Source organism: Salvelinus alpinus, chromosome 7 (genome assembly GCF_045679555.1).
Source record: "Salvelinus alpinus chromosome 7, SLU_Salpinus.1, whole genome shotgun sequence".
NCBI lineage: Eukaryota > Metazoa > Chordata > Actinopteri > Salmoniformes > Salmonidae > Salvelinus > Salvelinus alpinus.
In genome coordinates, this window is record NC_092092.1 from 56,069,109 (window position 1) to 56,092,942 (window position 23,834).

At 42.5% G+C, this 23,834-nt stretch overlaps 1 protein-coding gene and 1 long non-coding RNA gene across 7 annotated transcripts; one reads left to right on the plus strand and one right to left on the minus strand.

Annotated features, from left to right (window-relative positions):
- Positions 1-1,159: 1,159 nt before the first annotated feature.
- On the minus strand, positions 1,160-21,085 carry LOC139581249 (alpha-1,3-mannosyl-glycoprotein 4-beta-N-acetylglucosaminyltransferase B-like). 6 transcript variants are annotated; one of them, XM_071410812.1, is made up of 15 exons: positions 20,750-21,083; positions 17,384-17,545; positions 16,781-16,912; positions 16,314-16,447; positions 15,275-15,321; positions 15,035-15,073; positions 14,820-14,895; positions 14,561-14,675; positions 13,917-14,047; positions 13,645-13,752; positions 13,355-13,548; positions 12,334-12,412; positions 11,246-11,321; positions 2,630-2,742; positions 1,160-1,945 (listed from the first exon to the last, which is right to left on the minus strand). In XM_071410812.1, the coding sequence occupies exons 1-15, from the start codon at positions 20,832-20,834 to the stop codon at positions 1,928-1,930; spliced, it is 1,509 nt and encodes a 502-aa protein (XP_071266913.1). In that variant the 5' UTR covers positions 20,835-21,083; the 3' UTR covers positions 1,160-1,927. The 6 variants fall into 6 exon arrangements, 3 of the variants coding, with proteins under 3 accessions (XP_071266913.1, XP_071266912.1, XP_071266914.1); XM_071410811.1 differs by having other exon boundaries at positions 15,035-15,148; positions 20,750-21,082; XM_071410813.1 differs by lacking the exon at positions 20,750-21,083 and adding an exon at positions 18,635-20,696 and having other exon boundaries at positions 15,035-15,148.
- LOC139581251 (uncharacterized) lies at positions 17,892-20,392 on the plus strand. The gene is made up of 3 exons (XR_011676176.1): positions 17,892-17,957; positions 18,206-18,270; positions 20,258-20,392. It is a non-coding gene; the product is annotated as an uncharacterized lncRNA (long non-coding RNA).
- Positions 21,086-23,834: the final 2,749 nt, after the last annotated feature.

The following is a 23,834-nucleotide window of genomic DNA, read 5'->3' on the forward strand; positions in this document are numbered from 1 at the left end:
CACCCCCATGCTTCACAGTAGGTATGGTGTTCTTTGGATACAACTCAGCATTCTTTGTCCTCCAAACACGACGAGTTGAGTTTTTACCAAAAAGTTATATTTTGGTTTCATCTGACCATATGACATTCTCCCAATCTTCTTCTGGATCATCCAAATGCTCTCTAGCAAACTTCAGACGGGCCTGGACATGTACTGGCTTAAGCAGGGGGACACGTCTGGCACTGCAGGATTTGAGTCCCTGGCGGCGTAGTGTGTTACTGATGGTAGGCTTTGTTACTTTGGTCCCAGCTCTCTGCAGGTCATTCACTAGGTCCCCCCGTGTGGTTCTGGGATTTTTGCTCACCGTTCTTGTGATCATTTTGACCCCATGGGGTGAGATCTTGCGTGGAGCCCCAGATCGAGGGAGATTATCAGTGGTCTTGTATGTCTTCCATTTCCTAATAATTGCTCCCACAGTTGATTTCTTCAAACCAAGCTGCTTACCTATTGCAGATTCAGTCTTCCCAGCCTGGTGCAGGTCTACAATTTTGTTTCTGGTGTCCTTTGACAGCTCTTTGGTCTTGGCCATAGTGGAGTTTGGAGTGTGACTGTTTGAGGTTGTGGACAGGTGTCTTTTATACTGATAACAAGTTCAAACAGGTGCCATTAATACAGGTAACGAGTGGAGGACAGAGGAGCCTCTTAAAGAATATGTTACAGGTCTGTGAGAGCCAGAAATCTTGCTTGTTTGTAGGTGACCAAATACTTATTTTCCACCATAATTTGCAAATAAATTCATTAAAAATCCTACAATGTGATTTTCTGGATTTTTTTTTCTCATTTTGTCTGTCATAGTTGAAGTGTACCTATGATGAAAATTACAGGCCTCTCTCATCTTTTTAAGTGGGAGAACTTGCACAATTGGTGGCTGACTAAATACTTTTTTGCCCCACTGTACTTGTCACAGGAGGTTGGTGGCAACTTAATTGGGGAGAACGGGCTCGTGGTAATGACTGGAGCGGAATTGGTGGAATGGTATCAAATACATCAAACATGGTTTACATGTGTTTGATGCCATTCCATTTACTCTGTTCCAGCCATTATTATGAGCCGTCAAAAGTCCACTGCTACTTATACGTTAAAGGTTGGGAAAAAATCAAGAGAATTTGTCAAGCAGTTACATTGCTATCCACAATCAAGAATGCCTTCATGTTCTTTCTTTATATACAGCACATAGTACCTACATGTGGAGTGATTGATCCCCATTGAAACTAGCAGACTTGCAGTTCAGTACCAGGGAAATGCACCTATGGCAAAATACTAACTTGTGGAATGAACTTGATCGACAGCATTTTGGCCAGAGACATGAACTCACACACACTTGTGCAAACAATGTAACTAACACTCAATAATACAGCCATACAATCATTGCATCAGTCCATATCTTTTTCTCACACACCGCACGCGCACGCACGCACACACACACACACAAACAAACACATTGCATTCATTACTGGCGGAGTGTATCAATCAAATCATCTCTCGCTGAATTGTCGTTGTTATACTCTAACATAGCCCTGTACATGTTAAATCATGTTTTCCCTCTAGAGAACGGAGACTAAAGCCGCAGCTGAAAGCTGGTGTCCAGTATAAAGTCTTCCACAAACGTGGAAATGCTCAAATTGATTGACAAACTCATTTAGGAACACACAAACTGAAACTGTCTCTTCCAGATTCACATTATAGTCATAGGTTGAAAAAGTATCCGAAGGGCGAAGAGAACATCCACAGTGTGTGTGTGTACAGTACTTCCATTCTAGTAGCAGGTGAGACGGTTAGAGAAACTGCATTGACTATCCATGTCCAATAGAGGTCGCTGTTGGTCCAGGTGTGGAGTGTAACAGGCAGGGAGGCAGATCCCTCAGGTTTCTCCTGTTTCTTCCCGTCATCAAAGTTTAATAAATATCTGACAGACAGGGACAAGCATGAGCATTAACCAAACCTTAGCCGCTGTAATCCTACACAGAAACACACTCTCTCTAACGAGCTCTAACGCCCCACATAATCAGTCAAGAATAATTAAGAGTAATTAACACAATGCTTAGCATATTGCTGTTTTCTCTTTCTGTAACACATGATTTCCAGTGCTCTATTTGTGACACTTGTTTGTGCACGGGTTGATGGTCACCACACTTGTAACTGAATGTTAGGGATTGTTCTCATATCGTTTGATTGTGATTGACACCAGAGCTACTGAAGGTACCAAGACACACTGATGGTTATTGTAAATAAGTTCACAGAGTTCCCTCTAAGTTAAGAAAGGGAACTATGTAGGAATGTGACTTAGGGCTCTGTTCAATAGAAATTGAAAGGTAATTTCCTATTGAGCTGACATATGCACCGTTTACCATGAATGCAGTCTTCCCTAACGCGGGAATGTTGCCTTTAAATTTCAATCACACCGTTAATGCTGAACTTCTGCGATACGGACTGAAGAGAGCCCTTGTCATTCTCGTGAAACAAATCCACTTCTTCTTTCAGGACACAGCACCTACAAGCTGTTTGGACACACCTTTAAATCTAGAGAGCCATTGACTGACTAATGAAACACTAAATTCCTGTCACTTCCTCATTCGCGCACACAGCTCACCTCACTGAGCAGAACCCACACGTCAGAGTTGCTGTGTACCAGTAGACGTAAAGCAGAGATGGGCTGCATCTGTGCGTCTATCTGTCCCTCCGCCATCCCATCCACAAAGGAACCTACAAACATAAGACAAACATTCAATTTTTATTTTATTTTTTATTTATTTTACCGTTATTTTACCAGGTAAGTTGACTGAGAACACGTTCTCATTTGCAGCAACGACCTGGGGAATAGTTACAGGGGAGAGGAGGGGGATGAATGAGCCAATTGTAAACTGGGGATTATTAGGTGACCGTGATGGTTGAGGGCCAGATTGGGAATTTAGCCAGGACACCGGGGTTAACACCCCTACTCTTACGATAAGTGCCATGGGATCTTTAATGACCTCAGAGAGTCAGGACACCCGTTTTAACGTCCCATCCGAAAGACGGCACCCTACACAGAGCAGTGTCCCCAATCACTGCCCTGGGGCATTGGGATCTTTGTTTAGACCAGAGGAAAGAGTGCCTCCTACTGGCCCTCCAACACCACTTCCAGCAGCACCTGGTCTCCCATCCAGGGACTGACCAGGACCAACCCTGCTTAGCTTCAGAAGCAAGCCAGCAGTGGTATGCAGGGTGGTATGCATTAACATATTAGTAACCTGAACGTAGCATTATTCTGAAAACCCCTGGCAGAATATACAGTCTATTATAACAGTAATCGACTCTATAACCAGTCATGTACAAAACATCCCACAGTGTGATATAACATTTTAACAATTGGCGTTTCATATGAGACTATTGTCTATGAGGAAGTCTGTTAGTTATGTATGAATGGATTGGACTCTGACATCAATGGAAGGCTTCTAAGGTGTGTCCGTGCCTTTGTTCTTCTCTGCTGTGTTGGTACTGTAGTCTCTGTGTGTCTCTCTCCTCTCTCTCTCCTCTCTCTCTTCTCTCTCTCTTCTCTCTCTGGTTTCCACTAATTACCACAGCCACAAAATTGTCTATATCATAAAAAGTAATATAAACAAAAATGTACTTTTGGTCTTAATTTAAGGTTAGGGTTAGCAGTGTGGTTAAGTTTAAATCACATTTTAAGAAGATAAATTGAAGAAATATGTGGGGTTTATGACAACTATTGACGACCCTTCTCACTTACAGCAGTCATCCACTATACGGCTAGCACGCTAGCTTCGCCCTCATGTCGGTGTTAGCAAGCAGGTTAGGTAGTGCTTGGTATCAACAGCCAATCCAGTAGGGTCTGGAAACTATATAGTGAGCTTTGATTGGTTAACAACAACGCAACATCGCGGAGTACGCAACAAAAGTTCCACTTTCCCCAACTTTGGTCCCGCCTTGTTCACGCTCCCTCGCCCATGTTTGCGTCATCCAACGGTCCCCGCCCACTTCGCTTCCCTTCATTGAAAACGAATGGGACTCCGTTGTTTCATCGCCCCCCAACGTGCTAGATGGATTTCTGCCATTAAGGGGAACATTGACTTTACATTTCAATCCCGCTTTAAAAGCTCAATGCGGATTGAATAGGGCCCTTGTACCATATCAGTACTATACAACTTCAGTTTTTACAGGAAAAGGCGGAGTTGGGACATCAGGACACAGTAGCGTGTTTAAACATCCCCTGGACACAAAATAGTACCAAGCAAGTGAAGGTTATTTTGAATGAGTGCATTTCGCAAGTGGCAAGTTTGCATCAACTTCACTAAAACCACTGCAAAGGTTTTCGCCTGCAAACTTTGGTTTCGAATCGCGTTGTTTTGGTATGTCTAAGTAGTGATATGTTGGGAGAGTTGTCTATCTGAAGAGGATGTTAATTATTATTTTTTCTCCCTTTTTGAAGTCACCAAGAGAATCCGTCATTAATCCTAGTCCTACTGCTGTTGCCGCTCTAGGTCTAGTATTTCCAAGACTACTTCTCGCTCTCGGTCTCCTTGTAACTCTATATCCGTCTCCCTTAGCTTTCCCTTCTTCTGGCTCTTCAACAATTGGGTCTTATATCAGGTGTGTAACAGCTAATTAATATAGAGTCGATGTCCACACCCCCGTGTAAATGTAACTAGTATAATAATAAAAATCCCTGTCATAATCCATCTGTTTAAACTGACAATCGGTCTTCTCACAAGCTAATGTGACCCCAACATCAAAAGGTGAGACTCATGAACACATACAGTGCCTTTGGAATGTTTGCAGACCCCTTGACTTTTTCCACATTTTGTTACATTACAGCCTTATTCTAAAATTAATTAAATAAATAAAAATCCTTGTCAATCTACACACAATACCCCATCATGACAAAGCAAAAACAGGTTTTTAGAAATGTTTGCAAATGTATTAAAAATACATAAGTATTCAGACCCTTTGCTACGAGACTCAAAACTGAGCTCAGGTGCATCCTGTTTCCATTGATCATCCTTGAGATGTTTCTACAACTTGATTGGAGTCCACCTGTGGTAAATTCAATTGTTTGGACCTGATTTGGAAAGGCACACACATGTCTATGTAAGGTCCCACAGTTGACAGTGCATGTCAGAGCAAAAACCAAGCCATGAGGTTGAAGGAATTGTGCGTGATAGGATTGTGTCAGGGCACAGATCTGGGGAACGGTACCAAAAAATGTCTGCAGCATTGAAGATCTTCAAGAACACAGTGGCCTCCATCATTCTTAAATGGAAGAGGTTTGGAACCACCAAGACTCTTCCTAGAGCTGGCCGGCAGGCCAAACTGAGCAATCGGGGGAGAAGGGCCTTGGTCAGGGAGGTGACCAAGAACCCGATGGTCACTCTGACAGAGCTCTAGAGTTCCTCTGTGGAGATGGGAGAACCACCATCTCTGCAGCACTCCACCAATCAGGCCTTTATGGTAGAGTGGCCAGACAGAAGCCACTCCTCAGTAAAAGCCACATGACAGCCCGCTTGGAGTTTGCCAAAAGGCATCTAAAGGACTGAGAAACAAGATTCTCTGGTTTGATGAAACCAAGATTGAACTCTTTGGCCTGAATGCCAAGTGTCACGTATGGAGGAAACCTGGCACCATCCCTACCGTGAAGTATGGTGGTGGCAGCATCATGCTGTGGGAATGTTTTTCAGTGGCAGGGATTGGGAGACTAGTCAGGATCTAGGCAAAAATGAACGGAGGAAGGTACAGAGAGATCCTTGATGAAAACCTGCTCCAGAGCGCTCAGGACCTCATACTTGGGTGAAGGTTCACCATCTAACAGGACAACGACCTTAAGCACACAGCCAAGACAACGCAGGAGTGGCTTCGGGACAAGTCTCTGAATGTCCTTGCGTGGGCCAGCCAGAGCCCGGACTCGAAACCGATCGAACATCTCTGGAGAGACCTGAAAATAGCTGTGCAGCAACGCTCCCCATTCAACCTGACAGACATTGAGAGGATCTGCAGAGAAGAATGTGAGAAACTCTCTAAATACAGGTGTGCCAAGCTTGTAGCGTCATACCGAAGAAGACTCAAGACTGTAATCGCTGCCAAAGGTCCTTCAACAAAGTACTGAGTAAAGGGTCTGAATACTTATGTAAATGTAATATTTCAGATTTGTATTTTTAATAAATGTGCAACCATTTCTAAAAACCTGTTTTTGCTTTGTCATTATGGGGTATTGTGTGTAGCTTGATGAGGGGGGAAAAAACTATTTAATACATTTTAGAATAAGGCTGTGACGTAACAAGTCAAGGGGTCTGAATACTTACCCAATGCACTGTATATGGTCAGTGTTTTACTCTATGACCCCCAAAAGCTTCACGGGCCTCGTCTGAAGTCGGTACCGCCAATGTGTCAACTTCTGTCTGTAGCGTCCTAACAGTTTGGCCTACAAACTAATATGACCTCGCCATCGAAATCTGAGACTCTCACAAACGTGTACATGTCAGTTGTTTTGCTCTACGACGCCCACAAGCCTCACAAGACGGAAGGTAACCCGGTAGCAGTTTAAAAAAGTGAATGATAGTACATATGGAAGTACTCTAGTGCCCCAAAAAAGGGGTTAAATAAATCAATTTGGGGGGGGGATAATTTCCTGGGCTTTCTCAGATCTCTTAGATATAGGACAGACACTTCAAAACATAATTCCTTTTTATAAATTTTTTAAACTTTTTTATGAATATGTTAATCAATGTGTTTCTATGGGCTAATACTGTAGCAGTAAGGCTAAATTCAATGTTTCATCAAATAGTTGTTTTATATATATATATATATATATATATATATATTACACACTACCATTAAAGTTTGGGGTCACTTAGAAATGTCCTTGTTTTTGAAAGAAAAGCAAAATTTTGGTCCATTAAAATAACACCAAATTGATCAAAAATACAGTGTCGACATTGTTAATGTTGTAAATGACTATTGTAGTTGGAAACGGCTGAACCATCCCTCCTGTGTTCCAATGGCACGTTGTGTTAGCTAATCCAAGTTTATCATTTTAAAAGGCTAACTGATCATTAGAAAACCCTTTTGCAATTATGTTAGCACAGCTGAAAACTTTTGTTCTGATAAAAGAAGCAATAAAACTGGTCTTCTTTAGACTGGTTGAGTATCTGGAGCATCAGCATGTCTGGGTTCGATTACAGGCTCAAAATGGCCACAAACAAAGTACTTTCTTCTGAAACTCGTCAGTCTATTCTTGTTTTGAGAAATTAAGGCTATTCCATGCGAGAAATTGCCAAGAAACTGAAGATCTTGTACAACGCTGTGTACTACTCCCTTCACAGAACAGCGCAAACTGGCCCTAACCAGAATAGAAAGTGGAGTGGGAGGCCCAACTGAGGGTGCACAACTGAGCAAGAGGACAAGTACATTAGAGTGTTTAGTTTGAGAAACAGGCGCCTTATAAGTCCTCAACTGGCAGCAAAGAAAAAGCCATATCTCTGGCCAGTGTCTGTTCTTTTGCCCATCTTAATCTTTTCTTTTTATTGGCCAGTCTGAGATATGTTTTTATCTTTGTAACTCTGCCTAGAAGGCCAGCATCCCGGAGTCGCCTCTTCGCTGTTGACGTTGAGACTGGTGTTTTGCGGTCATATTAGTTTGTAGGCCAAACTGTTATGACGCTACAGACAGAAGTTGACACATTGGCGATACCGACTTTAGACGAGGCCCGTGAAGCTTGTGGGGGTCATAGAGTAAAACACTGAACATGTAAAAATCTGCCGTTTCCAGCTACAATAATTGACAATATTAACAATGTCTACACTATATTTCTGATCAATTTGATGTTATTTTAAATGGACAAAAAAAATTGCTTTTCTTTCAAAAACAAGGACATTTCTAAGTGATCCCAAACTTTTGAACGGTAGTGTTTATATATATATACATATATACATACCTACAGCGGTCCTACAATTTTTAATCAAATAGCTAAATTAGAGAGATGTATTCAATCCACTAATACTAAACATGTGCATTTAAACATCTCTATTTTTAGGATTTTGATCTTGAATATAGTTTATTAGAGGTATGAGTAGCACCATCTTGAATTGCCATAGTAATGACTGATGCCAATGCGTTATTGGCAGGGTTGAGCAAATTGTGAGTTTTGCCTTGGGGACTGAAAGTGAATGCTGCCAACAGCCTCCACTGGACCTGACAGGTTCCTCACAACTTTGACAGCTAAGGTAAGAAACTGTATACAATTTGTTTTGATGTTGGTAATTATAATATTTACATTTTAGAGTATTTATTCCGATTGATAAGATGAGTCTCTGTGAAATTAACTTTTGATGACAAGCCGAGTAGAAAGTCAGCTAGCTGCCTAGCCTACATCATTTATCACTTCCCTTGTTTTGTCTTTTTAATGTTTTATTTGATAGCTGTACATAAAATGCTCATATGGACAATTTGAATTACATTTGTCATTAGGCATTATTCAGAGTTAAACGAACTGGCTAGTGATTTGATATATAGCTAGCCAGCCAGAGAGGTCTGCTGCAGGAATGCTATTTTACCAGTAAAATGTAGCTAGCTAGCTAGATAGTTACATAGCTAGATATCTCATTAGGTGTCGGTTTATCTGTGATATGTCATATGATTCCTAAAAATAGTAGCTAAGCTTGCTGGCTGTTGAACACAGTAAGTCATGTAGCCTAAGCCTGAAGCCTAACCCTAACTGATAATAGCTACAGTTGAAGTCAGAAGTTTACATACACCTCAGCCAAATACATTTAAACTCAGTTTTTCAAGTTCCCTGACATTTAATCCTAGAAAAAATTCCCTGTTTTAGGTCAGTTTGGATCACCACTTTATTTTAAGAATGTGAAATGTCAGAATAATAGTAGAAAGAACGATTTATTTCAGCTTTTATTTCTTTCATCAAATTCCCAGTGGGTCAGAAGTTTACATACACTCAATTAGTATTTGGTAGCATTGCCTTTAAATTGTTTAACTTGGGTCAAACGTTTCGGGTAGCCTTCCACAAGCTTCCCACAATAAGTTGGGTGAATTTTGGCCCATTCCTACTGACAGAGCTGGTGTAACTGAGTCAGGTTTGTAGGCCTCCTTGCTTGCACGCATTGTTTTCAGTTCTGCCCACAAATTTTCTATTGGATTGAGGTCAGGGCTTTGTGATGGCCACTCCAATACCTTGACTTTGTTGTTCTTAAGCCATTTTGCCACAACTTTGGAAGTATGCTTGGGGTCAGTGTCCATTTGGAAGACCCATTTGCGACCAAGTTTTAACTTCCTGACTGATGTCTTGATGTTGCTTCAATATATCCACATCATTTTCCTTCCTCGTGATGCCATCTATTTTGTGAAGTGCACCAATCCCTCCTGCAGCAAAGCACCCCCACAACATGATGCTGCCACCCCCGTGCTTCACGGTTGGGATGGTGTTCTTCGGCTTGCAAGCATCCCCCTTTTTCCTCCAAACATAACAATGGTCATTACGGCCAAACAATTCTATTTTTGTTTCATCAGACCAGAGGACATTTCTACAAAAAGTACGATCTTTGTCCCCATGTGCCGTTGCAAACCGTAGTCTGGCTTTTTTATGGCGGTTTTGGAGCAGTGGCTTCCTCCTTGCTGAGCGGCCTTTCAGGTTATGTCGATATAAGACTCGTTTGACTGCGGATATAGATACGTTTGTACCCGTTTCCTCCAGCATCTTCACAAGGTCCTTTGCTGTTGTTCTCGGATTGATTTGCACTTTTCGCACCAAAGTACATTCATCTCTAGGAGACAGAACGCGTCTCCTTCCTGAGCGGTATGACGGCTGCGTGTTCCCATGGTGTTTATACTTGCGTACTATTGTTTGTACAGATGAACTAGGTACCTTCAGGCGTTTGGAAATGTTTGTGACTTTGCTACTTACAGGCGTACATTAGCATATTATTTCAGTTATGGACTATCAAATATGAAACGGTTACCTTTTTTTTAATGTATTATTGTTATGTACTATTAGCGCTATGTACCTCTCTCATTCTTTCTCCTCACCTGCCATCCTCTCTTCTACTTATCCCTTACCTCTCCCTCGTCTCTCTCGCTCTCTCCATAAATCGTATTATTTCAGTTATGGACTAGGTGAACTTCAATCTACTGGAAGACTACTCTATAATATGCTTTAATATTATCTTCTTCTTTTTTTATTCCAGTTGAATTTGGAAAACAATATCCCTGAGATTGTTGTATAATGTTTTGGTTGTGATAGCGATGTAACTTCCACATTGTTTTCAGGTTTGAATGAGACAATGTATTCCCCGAACCGTATTATTTTAATAAAGTTATTGTTTTATTGATATTATATTACTTGTGTATGTCTTTCCTTGTCATATGTAAGAATAAATGCCATTTGTAATATGTTTCGGTGAATATATGTGTTTAATATGCTATCCAGATAAGTGTCTGATCACGGAAGATCCATAGAATTCTAGAAAAATACCAGTGTTCACTAAAACAGCTGTATCTCATTCACAGTATAAGGTATTACTATTCTGACTTCAGATTTTCAACCCTTACAAAATAAGGCTCAATATGCTCTCAATCTTTCTCGTTCTTCATTAGGAAGTTGTGTAAATGACAGATGTTTCTTGATTGATGTGGTGCTGTTGTATATCATATCATTTGAAAGAGCTGTTTCTCAGCTTTCAAAATATGTATCATGTTTTTGACACCAGCAAATTATGCTCATTAATGCACGAGAAGGTCATGGTCTCAGTAAATTCAGGAATTCCTAAACTCAACTATCGATGATGCAATAATGCCAATATAGCGATTTACAGTTACAATTAGCTGGATTTCTAAAGCCTAGTGTTTCCATTCCGCTGATTTATGATTCAGCAAAGCTTAGTCTTTCCTTATCTCTCTATGCACTCTCTCAATCACAGAAGGCATTAAGAGGGTCAAAGGTACAGTTATACAGACAACCAACCCCCACCACACAGACACTACCAGGGTAGAGTCCAATAGCTATTCTAGTTATTGTATTTCTATGATTCCGAATAATCCAGACACAGAACACCTTGATGGAGGTGTGTCTGCCCGTCTTACCCTGACAAGTTTTTGTGTCTATAAGGCCAGAGATGACAGAGAAACCACTAGCAATCAAAGGAGATCAGTTTTTCCCGACCACATCACCTGACCAGGAATAAGAATATTAAAACGCATGTACCAATCACTATGAAGCCTCCGTAAGATCCTTCGTATTGAGGTGACTGGCCACCCACCAGTCTGTCTCTCACCGAGCTCTGGAGAGGAAAAACACATGTTAAACTGTGTTACAATGGACCTATGTCTTCACTATCTCAGATCGCATTCAGCAGAGCTGTATAACGCCTATGTCAATATTCATTGCACTATGACGATGGTTCTGCTCCACAGAAATATACAAATAGAGCTATATTTGAATAGTTCTACGAAACACAACCATAAGATAACTGAAGTTCTATGGAGTACAGTCATTCAAATGAGTATAATTTAAAATAGCCACACAACCACGATATGATCAGAAGTCAATGGAACACTTCCACTATAACACTAGAACTAGAATGGGAATGTTTAAGATACATAAAGTTCATATTCATTTAAGAGTAATTAACACAATGCTTAGCATATTTATATGTTTTCCCATCTGTAATACACACGATTTCCAGTGTTCTACTTGTGAGACTCACAAGTCACCAGACTAGTCACTGAATGTCAGGGATTGTGCACATATCGTTTGATAGTGATTGACGTCAGAGCTACTGAAGGTACCAAGACACACTGATGATTATATTGATGACATTATGAACACTGTGTGATTCTTTCATTTTTGACTTTGTATAAGACTGTAGTGTATGGACAGAAGTGAAAGTTTCATATTTTGTGTTGATTTATCTCAAACACACACACACACACACACACACACACACACACACACACACACACACACACACACACACACACACACACACACACACACACACACACACACACACACACACACACACACACACACACACACACACACACACACACACACACACACACACACACACACACACACACACAGGACATCAGCGTGTCAGCAGATAGCATATGGTGGTTGGTGTTTCCTGTCATCTTGTTACTTAGTCCCCAGGACCTGACACCTGAGAGTCACATTAGTCTCTTAGACCAGCTCCATGACACTGTAGTCACCAGAGATCTCTCACTCACTCACTCACTCACTCACTCACTCACTCACTCTGCAGTTAGTATGACCTCCATGGCACTCACATCACTAGGGAGCACCTCCACGGTGGTGTTATAAAACTTGTCTCCATTGATCTCAATGTTTCCGCTGCGAAACAGGTACCTGGAGAGACAAGATTGGATCATAGGAGTCATTACCTACTGTAGAATTGCAACAGTTGGGCTGAATAGAATATACCTCTGTCATATATCCCTCTCATGCCATTAATGACCACGATCAACAAGTGTCAACTAACTCAATACCTACAATGTATTTGCTCATAACTCGTAATTGCCTTTAACTCCATTCTAGTTGCTTTGAGACATTCCCTGTGTGTCTAATCACAGTGTGGTATTAAATAAAATAAAATTTTATTGATCGCATACACATATTTAGCAGATGTTGCGGGTGTATCAAAATGCTTGCATCAGGGCATGGCAAACATGACCTATTGGAGTCCATTGTGAGAAGGAGTGTGACAAGTGGAAGACAAAGTCCTGTTCCACAACCTTTATACAAGCAAGCACACAGAGGGAACTGGAGTCAGCGTCGGGAAGGCCATTTTTTAAATGTGACCTGTGGTTGAAGTTCAAATAAAAGTGTGTGTGTGTGTGTGTGTGTGTGTGTGTGTGTGTGTGTGTGTGTGTGTGTGTGTGTGTGTGTGTGTGTGTGTGTGTGTGTGTGTGTGTGTGTGTGTGTGTGTGTGTGTGAGGTGAGGTGAAACAGCTAGCTCACTAGTCTTTACTTGATTTGAATTTGTTCAGCTACAGACAAACAGTCGAACTACACGTGCCCCTATCCTGTCCCTGACCGTGAGAAGACACATGCTAGCAACTCCAAAGTCATTTATCGTATTCATTTCCAACGCAGTTCGTTACATTTAAAGCTACAATAGAGAAACAAGTCTGAAAATAAAAAGTTGTTAATGAAAGGAAATAGCACCAATCTTTAAGGGTTCTTTTTTCACAAGAGGACAAAGGGCTACCGATAACTGTTCACGTGCCTGGTGTTCACGTTCACGTGCCTGGTGTAGGCTACTGTGGGGGTATGTGTGTGTCCACTGACCCGGTGACAGTGCGTGGCTGCGGGAAGCTGAGCAGGATGAAGTCTTCAGCGGTAGGCGTCAGGCCCCAGAAGAAGTCCTGGCCCTCATAGGCCCTCTCCAGGGTGTGCTGCTGGTAGTGCTTCAGACTACTGCTCAGCTCTGCAGGAGGGTTACTGTGGGCAGCAAACAGTGGCACCTTCCCAAAGTCCTTATCCTGCTCAAACACAATGGAGAGAGAGAGACATTTTAATTATAACTGCCACTAACTGAGTTTATCTTGCACAAACACACCAGAGAGAGATAATCTTACTTTCAGTTTCTGTACTTTCCCAGGCAGAGAGGAGTGAAGGCCTACATGTTGAAACAGAGAGGGTTTATATCTCAGCTTGAGCAGGCCCTTCTGCAGGTTGCAGTCTTTCTGGACAGGACAAAACAAGATGAAAAGCCCATCAACTCTCCATCCAATAAAGGAATTGTTCACTCACAAACTCAGGTGTGTGAGACACGTGGACTCTACATTAGATTATCGTTTGCATTTCATTCTCTTGAACAGAAAACTTTATTTTGCTGAGCACAACTCACCGCATCTTTTTCTGGGTTGCAAGCCTTCACCCACAGAATGTGGTCCAACAGCCAATCAATGGGTTTGTCTTTGTGGAACATCAGAAAGAACTCTGCTATCATTGGTAGATCACGGGCTCGGAACATCTTGCCTGATGCAGACACAAACACACACACAAACCCACAAATTAAAAGAAAATGACTTTACGACAAGGAAGAAGAGTCATGAGTATATTGTACATACCAGTGGAGGCTGATGAGGGGAGGATGGCTCATAATAATGGCTGGAATGGAGTAAATGGAATGGTAACAAACATATGGTTTCCATTCACTCCATTCCAGCCATTATTATGAGCCGTCCTCCCCCCAGAAGCCTCCACTGGTACGTATCCACTTCTTTGAGTGTGTTTTCTCAGTAAATAACCCCATGAACTAAAGGTAATAAATCAATTGCATATGTTCACCTGCTTTCGTTTCCACAGTTGTCTTACAGTAGAAACAAGTGTTTATCTAAAAACGATCAACGACGACCTCCTTTTCCAGACACACACACACACACACACACACACACACACACACACACACACACACACACACACACACACACACACACACACACACACACACACACACACACACACACACACTCATGAGCATAGACTCACCGATGAAGCCGAGCTGAGAGAACTCCAGGAACATCCAGTCATCCGAGGCCAGTGATCTGACGTATGTTTTCATGGCCTGAGAGTAACCAGGCTTAGCCACAATGTCATCTTCCAACTGACGACAACATATTTTTTCAATGAGGATGTGTTCATAAAAATATGATTTCAATTCACTTTCTAAATTCATATTTAAATGGAACAACTCACATACAGTTACACAGACAGACTGACTGACCAATCAGAGAACTCTGACCCCCACCTGTACATAATAGGTTCCCTTCTCATGTGCGTAGAGCATCAGAAAGCTGTAGTCCAAGTTCTGCTTGGTGCGCCATCTGAAAACAACCCCAATACAAACCACTTACTTCAGGTATACATGATGTGTTAAACCTTTTTGTTTTCATGATTTTAAGACCACACATCTGTATGTGTTGGGTTGTGTTGTGTTTGGTTGTGCATGCGTCCGTTTCTCACTTGACTCTATCCTTGGAGTCTCCAAAGGTTTCCCTGAGTCTGTGGAAGTTGGGGTAGAAGTACTGAGAAGGGGACACTACCTCCAACAGGCCTGAGTGCACATCCTTAGGAAAACTACAGCCACACACAACAGGCAAACACAGGTAAACTACAAAACACATTGAAGTTAACAGACTAACAACAACAACAAAAACAGCCAAAATAGTCCAACTAAAATCCCAAACGACCAAAACATCTCACTTATGCTTAATGAGTTCTGCTACGGTGTTGACGTATTCTGCATCCATCTGAAATAAAGAGACAGAGAGAAGGAATGAATGAGAAGGGGAAATCCAGTGAAAGTTTAAACATGAGGTCATATTACTAGGAGCGGTGTGTTCGTGTGCAATAGAATCAGTATAGATGAAACATGAGAGCTGCAATATACTGAAGGTGTCTTGTGTCTTGACTCCTGTGTGTGCTCATATCCTCAGACACACAAACACATACACAACCACTACGCAAAGTTACCATCAATTGGGCAAACATTTGAGTTGGAATGCAAATATGCAAAGCAGTTGCAGGGTAGTTGTGACGCGAGTGGTCACAGTTGAACATTAGGAGCTGAAACGGCCTTAGGTCTTGAAATCAAGAACAGGAAATTCCCGTTACGTGCCCGTCAGTTTCTGTAGTTCAAGTCTAGTGTTAAAGCATACACACCTCATGTTCTGAAAGGCTCGGTCACACATTCAATAGGTTTAGCAGGTCTTTTGATGGAATCTAATCACTTTGTTTTTCTAATCCCTCCATTTTCTGCTGTAATAATAATAATAGGTCGGTTTGACCCTAAGGAGAGACCTGGCCAAAGTCTGGGGCCCCAACCTCAAGCCACATTTATTTCATTTTTATTCAACCTTTATTTTACTAGGCAAGTCAGTTAAGAACAAATTCTTATTTACAATGACGGCCTACATCGGCCGAACCCTAACCCGGATGATGCTGGGCCAATTGCGCGCCACCGTATGGGACTCCCAATCACAGCCGGTTGTGATACAGCCTAGAATCGAACCAGGGTCTGTAGTGACCTCTAGCACTGAGATGCAGTGCCTTAGACCGCTGCGCCACTCGGGAGCACACATTACCCCATCTACAAAGTCACTTCCTCTTATGCTTAACATCTAGAAAGACACTTCTACATGACCTGATGGGCCCCAATTGTTATTGACGTTAAGTGAGGTTTGATTGGCAAAGACTGTCACGTGTGTCCATATGCCTCTATCAGGGTACGTGAGCAAGTTACCTCGGCAACAAAGACGATGATGACGGTGTCTTCTCGTTCAGAAGGTGAAAGGTCGTAGAGGAGGGAGTTCAGGGTGCTAACCAAGTAGCTCTGCTTCTGACGCTTCACCGTAGGGATCCCCAATACTAGGGACACTGACGCACGCGCACACACACAGGGAGGGAAGGAAGGAAAGAACACAGTAAATAGCCTTATCTGCTGCAGATTTCAAATTTCCAGAGCTATTGATAACACAGGTGACGTTCTGGTGAAGAAGGAATAAAGTCCACACAGAGCAGGGAGGGTGAGGTGGGTGGATAGAGGTTACAGGGTGAAATCCACACCAGGTTGTGTAGCCTCTCACTTTAACACAACCCCTACTGTTTGTCAAAGAGGACATATTTACGCAGACACATTTTTACATGTAATACATTTCTACACACACACACGCACACACAGTGATTAAGACAGAAGGATGTGTCTTTCACCTCCAGTCCGGCCCTGTCCCAGGACGACGTTAGGATTCAGGCTGTCTGCGTGGTCCCGTAGGTGGGGCAGGTAGAGGTAAGCATTGGGCATTCTGGGGGAAAGCAGACCGAGTCTTCTCTTTATCAGTCCTTCTACACTCCACACCACCAGAAACCAAACCAAACACACAACGAACGGTCAGACATAAAAAACACTTAATCCTTTTTTATTACAGCAGTACTTTAACAGAGTGCGGAGAGAGGTCTATTAGCGTTGTTGGCAATGTTTAAAAGGCTTATCTTGGCTTCACAAAAGTAAACAAACTTGGGAGGAGAGAGAGAGATGCAAATAAAGAAAGAGAAAGAAAGAAAGTAAGAAAGAAAGAAAGGAGAGAAAGAAAGAGATAGGGAAAACACTACCATTGACCAAAAACATGTGGATTAAAGAGGAGTAGTTTTATTTCTGCCCGTCTGTGACCAGCACTGAACATGAATTGAAAGTAAAGGATTGTCCTCAAACTGGATCCACAAAGTACAACGAGCCTTTACACAGATGACAACACGGCTGTCCTGTCACCTATGATCTAAATGTATACTGATGATAACTTGGCTCTGTCACCTCACCTGTGATATTAGTGGAGGAGTTGTTGCTCGGTATGGTAAGGTTCCTCAGGCTGGTCAGCAGACTGCTGAGCTCCCTGTACACCAGCTCCCCCCTAGACTCTGCAGCCAGCAGACGTTCATACAGCTGGATCATCTTAGGGTCGTAGGGGGGTTCACCCTTGTCTACCCACACACACAAAAACACGCGCCCACACATACAGTTGCATGACAGAAAGAGTCGGGAGGAGAGATAGAAACATTTAGAGAGAGGATAACAGTTACAAGTCTATGTTTAATGCATGGATTTGAAAACATTTCAGTGACATCAAATTTTCTGAAGTATTGAGTAGTTGGGTGCAGGATAACAAAAGGTATAGCTCAGCAAACTGCATGTACAGTAGAATAACCACACACACAAACACACACACGCTTACTCCTCCCCCCAAAATTAATTAAGATAATTCTCCCATAGCCCCATTCCACTGCCGGGATTTCCATGACAACCCCATTCATACTACATAGTTCCTCAAAGGACACTCCTGGTGTTTTAGTTGCCGGGTTAAACGCCTAAAGCAGGAAAGGGGCAAGTGAAATGGTGTGTACATTTCCCAGAAAACAAGGAATTCACACTTTAGTAGTCTTTCTTTAAGTCATTGAAGTATTGCATCATGTAAAACTGGTACCATGGTATAAAGTCACCATTACTTTTACTCTGTGTGTGCATGTGTGTGTGAGAGAGAGAGAGAGAGAGAGAGGGGAGAGAGAGCGAGAGCGAGAAGAGAGAGAGGAGCTAGAATCAAATTGACGTTTGTTGCACCTGGTGTACATTTCTGATTGTAACAGGTTGAGTGATCTGGTGTTGCAGAATCATGGAAATAGGCCTACCTCCAGATTGGAACCATTGGAAGGTATATACAGTTGAAGTCGGAAGTTTACGTACATTTAGGTTGGAGTCATTAAAACTCGTTTTTCAACCTCTCCACAAATGTCTTGTTAACAAACTATAGTTTTGGCAAGTCAGTTAGGACATCTACTTTGTGCATGACACAAGTCATTTTTCCAACAATTGTTTACAGACAGATTATTTCACTTATAATTCACTGTATCACAATTCCAGTGTGTCAGAAGTTTACATACACTAAGTTGACTGTGCCTTTAAACAGCTTGGAAAACTCCAGAAAATTATGTCATGGCATTAGAAGCTTCTGGTAGGCTAATTTACATTATTTGAGTCAATTGGAGATGTACCTGTGGATGTATTTCAAGGCCTACCTTCAAACTCAGTGCCTCTTTAATTGACATCATGGGAAAATCAAAAGAAATCAGCAAAGACCTCTGAAAAAAGATTGTAAACCTCCACAAGTCTGGTTCATTCTTGGGAGCAATTTCCAAACGCCTGAAGGTATCACATTCATCTGTACAAACAATAGTACGCAAGTATAAACACCATGGGACCACGCAGCCGTCATACCGCTTAGGAAGGAGATGCGTTCTGTCTCCTAGAGATGAACGTACTTTGGTGCGAAAAGTGCAAATCAATCCCAGAACAACAGCAAAGGACCTTGTGAAGGTGGGGATAAAGATCGTACTTTTTGGAGAAATGTCCTCTGGTCTGATGAAACAAAAATAGAACTGTTTGCACATAATGACCATCGTTATGTTTGGAGGAAAAAGGGGAAGGCTTGCAAGCTGAAGAACACCATCTCAACCGTGAAGCACGGGGGTGGCAGCATCATGTTGTGGGGGTGCTTTGCTGCAGGAGGGACTGGTGCATTTCCAAAAATAGATGACATCATGAGGAAACAAAATGATGTGGAAATATTGAAGCAACATCTCAAGACATCAGTCAGGAAGTTAAAACTTGGTCGCAAATGGGTCTTCCAAATGGACAATGACCCCAAGCATACTTCCAAAGTTGTGGCAAAATGGTTTAAGGACAACAAAGTCAAGGTATTGGAGAGGCCATCACAAAGCCCTGACCTCAATCCTATAGAACATTTGTGGGCAGAACTGAAAAAGCGTGTGCGAGCAAGGAGGCCTACAAACCTGACTCAGTTACACTAGCTCTGTCAGTAGGAATGGGCCAAAATAAAATAAAATAAAATGTATTTATATAGCCCTTCTTACATCAGCTGATATATCAAAGTGCTGTACAGAAACCCAGCCTAAAACCCCAAACAGCAAGCAATGCAGGTGTAGAAGTACGGTGGCTCACATTAATCTGTACAAACATTATTGACCCAAGTAAACAATTTAAAGGCAATGCTACCAAATACTAATTGTTCTCTCTACTATTATTCTGACATTTCACATTCTTAAAATGAAGTGGTGATCCAAACTGACCTAAGACAGGGAATTTTTACTAGGATTAAATGTCAGGAATTGGAAAAGTCTGAGTTTAAATGTATTTGGCAAAGGTGTATGTAAACTTCCGACTTCAACTGTAGGTATACAATTCAACATATCAATCAATATATAAAATATACTGAACAAAAATATAAACGCAACATGTAAAGTATTGGTCCCATGTTTCATGAGCTGAAATAAAAGATCCCAGAAATGTTCCATATGCACAAAAAGCTTATTTGTCTCAAATTTTGTGCACAAATTTGTTTACATTCCTGTTAGGGAGCATTTCTCCTTTGCCAAGATAATCCATCCACCTGACAGGTGTGGCATATCAAGAAGCTGATTAAACAGCATGATCATTACACAGGTGCACCTTGGGCTGGACAAATAAAGACCACTCTAAAATATGCAGTGTTGTCGCACAACACAATGCCACCTATGTGACAAATTTTGAGGGAGCATGCAATTGGCATGCTGACTGCAGGAATGTCCACCTGAGATGTTGCCAGAGAATTTAATGTTAATTTCTCTACCATGTTGTTTTAGAGAATTTGGCAGTACATCCAATCGGCCTCACAACCGAAGACCACGTGTAACCACGCCAGCCCAGGACCTCTACATCTGGCTTCTTCACCTGTGGGATCGTCTGATGAAGCAGGAGTATTTCTGTCTGTAATTAAGCCCCTTTTGGGGGGGGAAACATATTCTGATTGGCTGGGCCTGGCTCCTCAGTGGGTGGGCCTATGCACTCCCAGGCCCACCCATGGCTGCGCCCCTGCCCAGTCATGTTAAATCCATAGATTAGAGCCTAATGAATTTATTTAAATTGACTGATTTCCTTATATGAACTGTAACTCAGTAAAATCGTTGAAGCTGTTGCACGTTTCGTTTATAGTTTTGTCCAGTATATTTATCTTTAAATATTACCATTCGAAAACTGATACAGCAGTTCTGCACAAGCGTTTCACCTTTTGAAAGTTTGTAGCCTAATTGAAAGTTTGTAGCCTAATAACTAGTGTTACACGTGCGATATTTTACCATTTCCATTATAAGCGGTGAACCAGGTTAGAGAGAGAAAAACAGAAGCCAGAAGACATCCAAATTTGACATGGGTGAGCCTCATCTCATCTCTCAAACTGTCAATAGAAATATTCCGTCTGATTTTGGTCTATGACGAAAACAGCGCTGCCGTTGCGTTCAAATGATAATCCACTCAGGTTATTCTCGCGTTTGCTCCTGTCATGGCACTGCAAACTATTCAGCCCCAGGCTAGTCGTCAGAAAGTCCGTGCCTAGACAGTGTGCACTGATGAAAGCCTGAAAGTCACTCCCTTATCTCTACATATAATTTAACATACAACGACAACCCCTGGCTAGCCTACTAACTCAGGACGTGTGACATTTTCCTGGAAAAGTGATGACACTTGAGCTGCACCTCTTTCAGTTGTGTTCTCAACCCCATCTGCTGGGCATATTTGGAACTGCGGGATTTTTTATTCCAGAGTGTTTCGTTTTTCTACAAAGTCCTACCGAGAATAACCAACACTTTGAAATGTCAATAGAGGGATTGGTTGTTTAGCAACAAAATTGACGCGTGCGCAACTATGTAGCAAAACAGACAGGGTTGGCTTAGGCTGTTGACAATATGTAAACTATATTTTGTCTCCAAATGTTTATTGAAAACAAATACATTTGCACAATGAGCACTTGTTGTCTCTCAAATACATTGTCACAGGCAGCTCTAACTAGCTAGCGAGCATCTTCTTGGACATCTTCAACCTGTCCATGTCCCAGGCTGTAGTCCCCACCTGCTTCAAGGAGACCACCATCATCCCAGTGCCCAAGAAAAACAAGGTGACATGCCCAAATGGCTATCGCCCGTCACACTCACCCGGTCATCATTAAGTGCTTCCAGTGGCTGGTCATGGCCCAAATCAAGGCCAGCATGCCAGACAAACGCTCCAGCAGATCCACAGAAGATGCCATTTCCATCGCTATTCACAAGACCGTAACACATCTGGACAAGAGGAACACCTATGTGAGCATGCTGTTCATTGACTACAGTTCAGCATTCAACTCTATTGTTCCCTCCAAGCTCAGAGCCCTGGGTCTGGACACCAAGCTCAGAGCCCTGGGTCTGGACACCAAGCTCAGAGCCCTGGGTCTGGACACCAGCCTCTGCAACTGGACCCTGGACGTCCAGACGGGCCGAGCACAGGCTTTGAGGATTGACAACAACACCTCCTCCACACTGACTCTTAACACAGAGGCCCCCCAGGGTTGTATCCTCAGCCCTCTGCTGTACTGTTCACCCACGACCATGTGGCTTTGCACGACACCAACTCCATCATCAAGTTTGTGGACGACACCCGGGTTGTAGGCCTGATAACCAACAACGACGAGTCAGCCAATAGGGAGGAGGAAAGTGAACTGGCATTGTGGTGCCAAGACAGCTACCAAGATCTAAGTGACGGCCAGTGTCCTGGCTAGCCTAGCAGTAATGCTACAGCCTCTGGCACCCATGTCTACAGTGTTAGCATACTGTAGATATGAATCTGGCCTACTGCCCTTTGATACACCCTCTCTCTCATTCCCCGCTGTCATCCTGTCACAGTATGCATTCAATCAAATGAGAAAATATCAATTCCCACTCCTTAAAAAAAGTATAGGCCTCAAACCCAGCGTGTTGAGCTTGTCGGCAGGGAGTGGTTTGACCATTTTACCACAGTCCTCCTCAGTCGGTGGCTCAGTCGTTGGTGCCGCGGTCACCTTGCTCACTGCCAGCAGAGCCAGGAGAGCCACACCGTAGTAGTACACAACACACATGGTGGAAACTGGAACCTTATCGGAGCCACAGAACCACTCTCTAATATAGCTACAGCCTGTGGTTTGACTTTGTCCTGAGTGTGTCCCAGGGTTTTCCATTGCACCCTAGTTCTTATTTAGTGCACTACTGACCAGGACCCTCTTTGTGCACTTACACTGCCTTCGGAAAGTATTCACACGCCTTGACTTTTTCCACATTTTGTTAGGTTCCTGTTGGAAGGTAAACTTTCACCCCAGTTTGAGGTCCTGAGCGCTCTGGAGTAGGTTTTCATCAAAGATCTCTCTGTACTTTAATCCATTCATCTTTGCCTCGATCCTGACTAGTCTCCCAGTCCCTGCCACTGAAAAACATTCCCACAGCATGATGCTGCGACCACCATGCTTCACCATAGGGAGGTTGCCAGGTTTCCTCCCGATGTGACGTTTGGCATTCAGGAAAAAGAGTTCAATCTTGGTTTTATCAGACCAGAGAATCTTGTTTCTCATGGTCTGAGAGTCTTTAGGTGCCTTTGGCAAACTCCAAGCGGGCTGTCATGTGCCTTTTACTGAGGAGTGGCTTCCGTCTGGTCACTCTACCATAAAGGCCTGATTGGTGGAGTGCTGCAGAGATGGTTGTCCTTCTGGAAGTTTCTCCCATCTCCACAGAGGAACTCTATAGAGCTCTGTCAGAGTGACCATCGGGTTCTCGGTCACCACCCTGATCAAGGCCCTTCTCCCCCGATTGCTCAGTTTGGCCTGCCGGCCAGCTCTAGGAAGAGTCAGGGTGGTTCCAAACTTCTTCCATTTAAGAATGATGGATGCCACTGTGTTCTTGGGGATCTTCAATGTTGCAGATATTTTTTGGTACCGTTCCCCAGATCTGTGCACCGACACAATCCTGACACGCACAATTCCTTCAACCTCATGGCTTGGTTTTTCCTCTGATATGCACTGTCAACTGTGGGACCTTACATAGACATGTGTGTGCCTTTCCAAATCATGTCCAATCAATTGAATTTACCACAGGTGTACTCCAAGTTGTAGAAACATCTCAAGATGATCAATGGAAACAGGATGCACATGAGATCAATTTCGAGTCTCATAGCAAAGGGTCTAAATATTTATGTAAATAAGGTATTTCTGTTTTTTTATTTTAATAAATGTTCAAACATTTCTAAAAACCTGTTTTTACTTTGTCATTGTGGGATGGTTGGGTGTAGATTGCTACAATTTTTATTTATTTAATCCATTTTAGAATAAGGCTGTAACGTAACAAAATGTGGAAAAAGGCACAGCCTGGGACACACTTCAACAGTCAG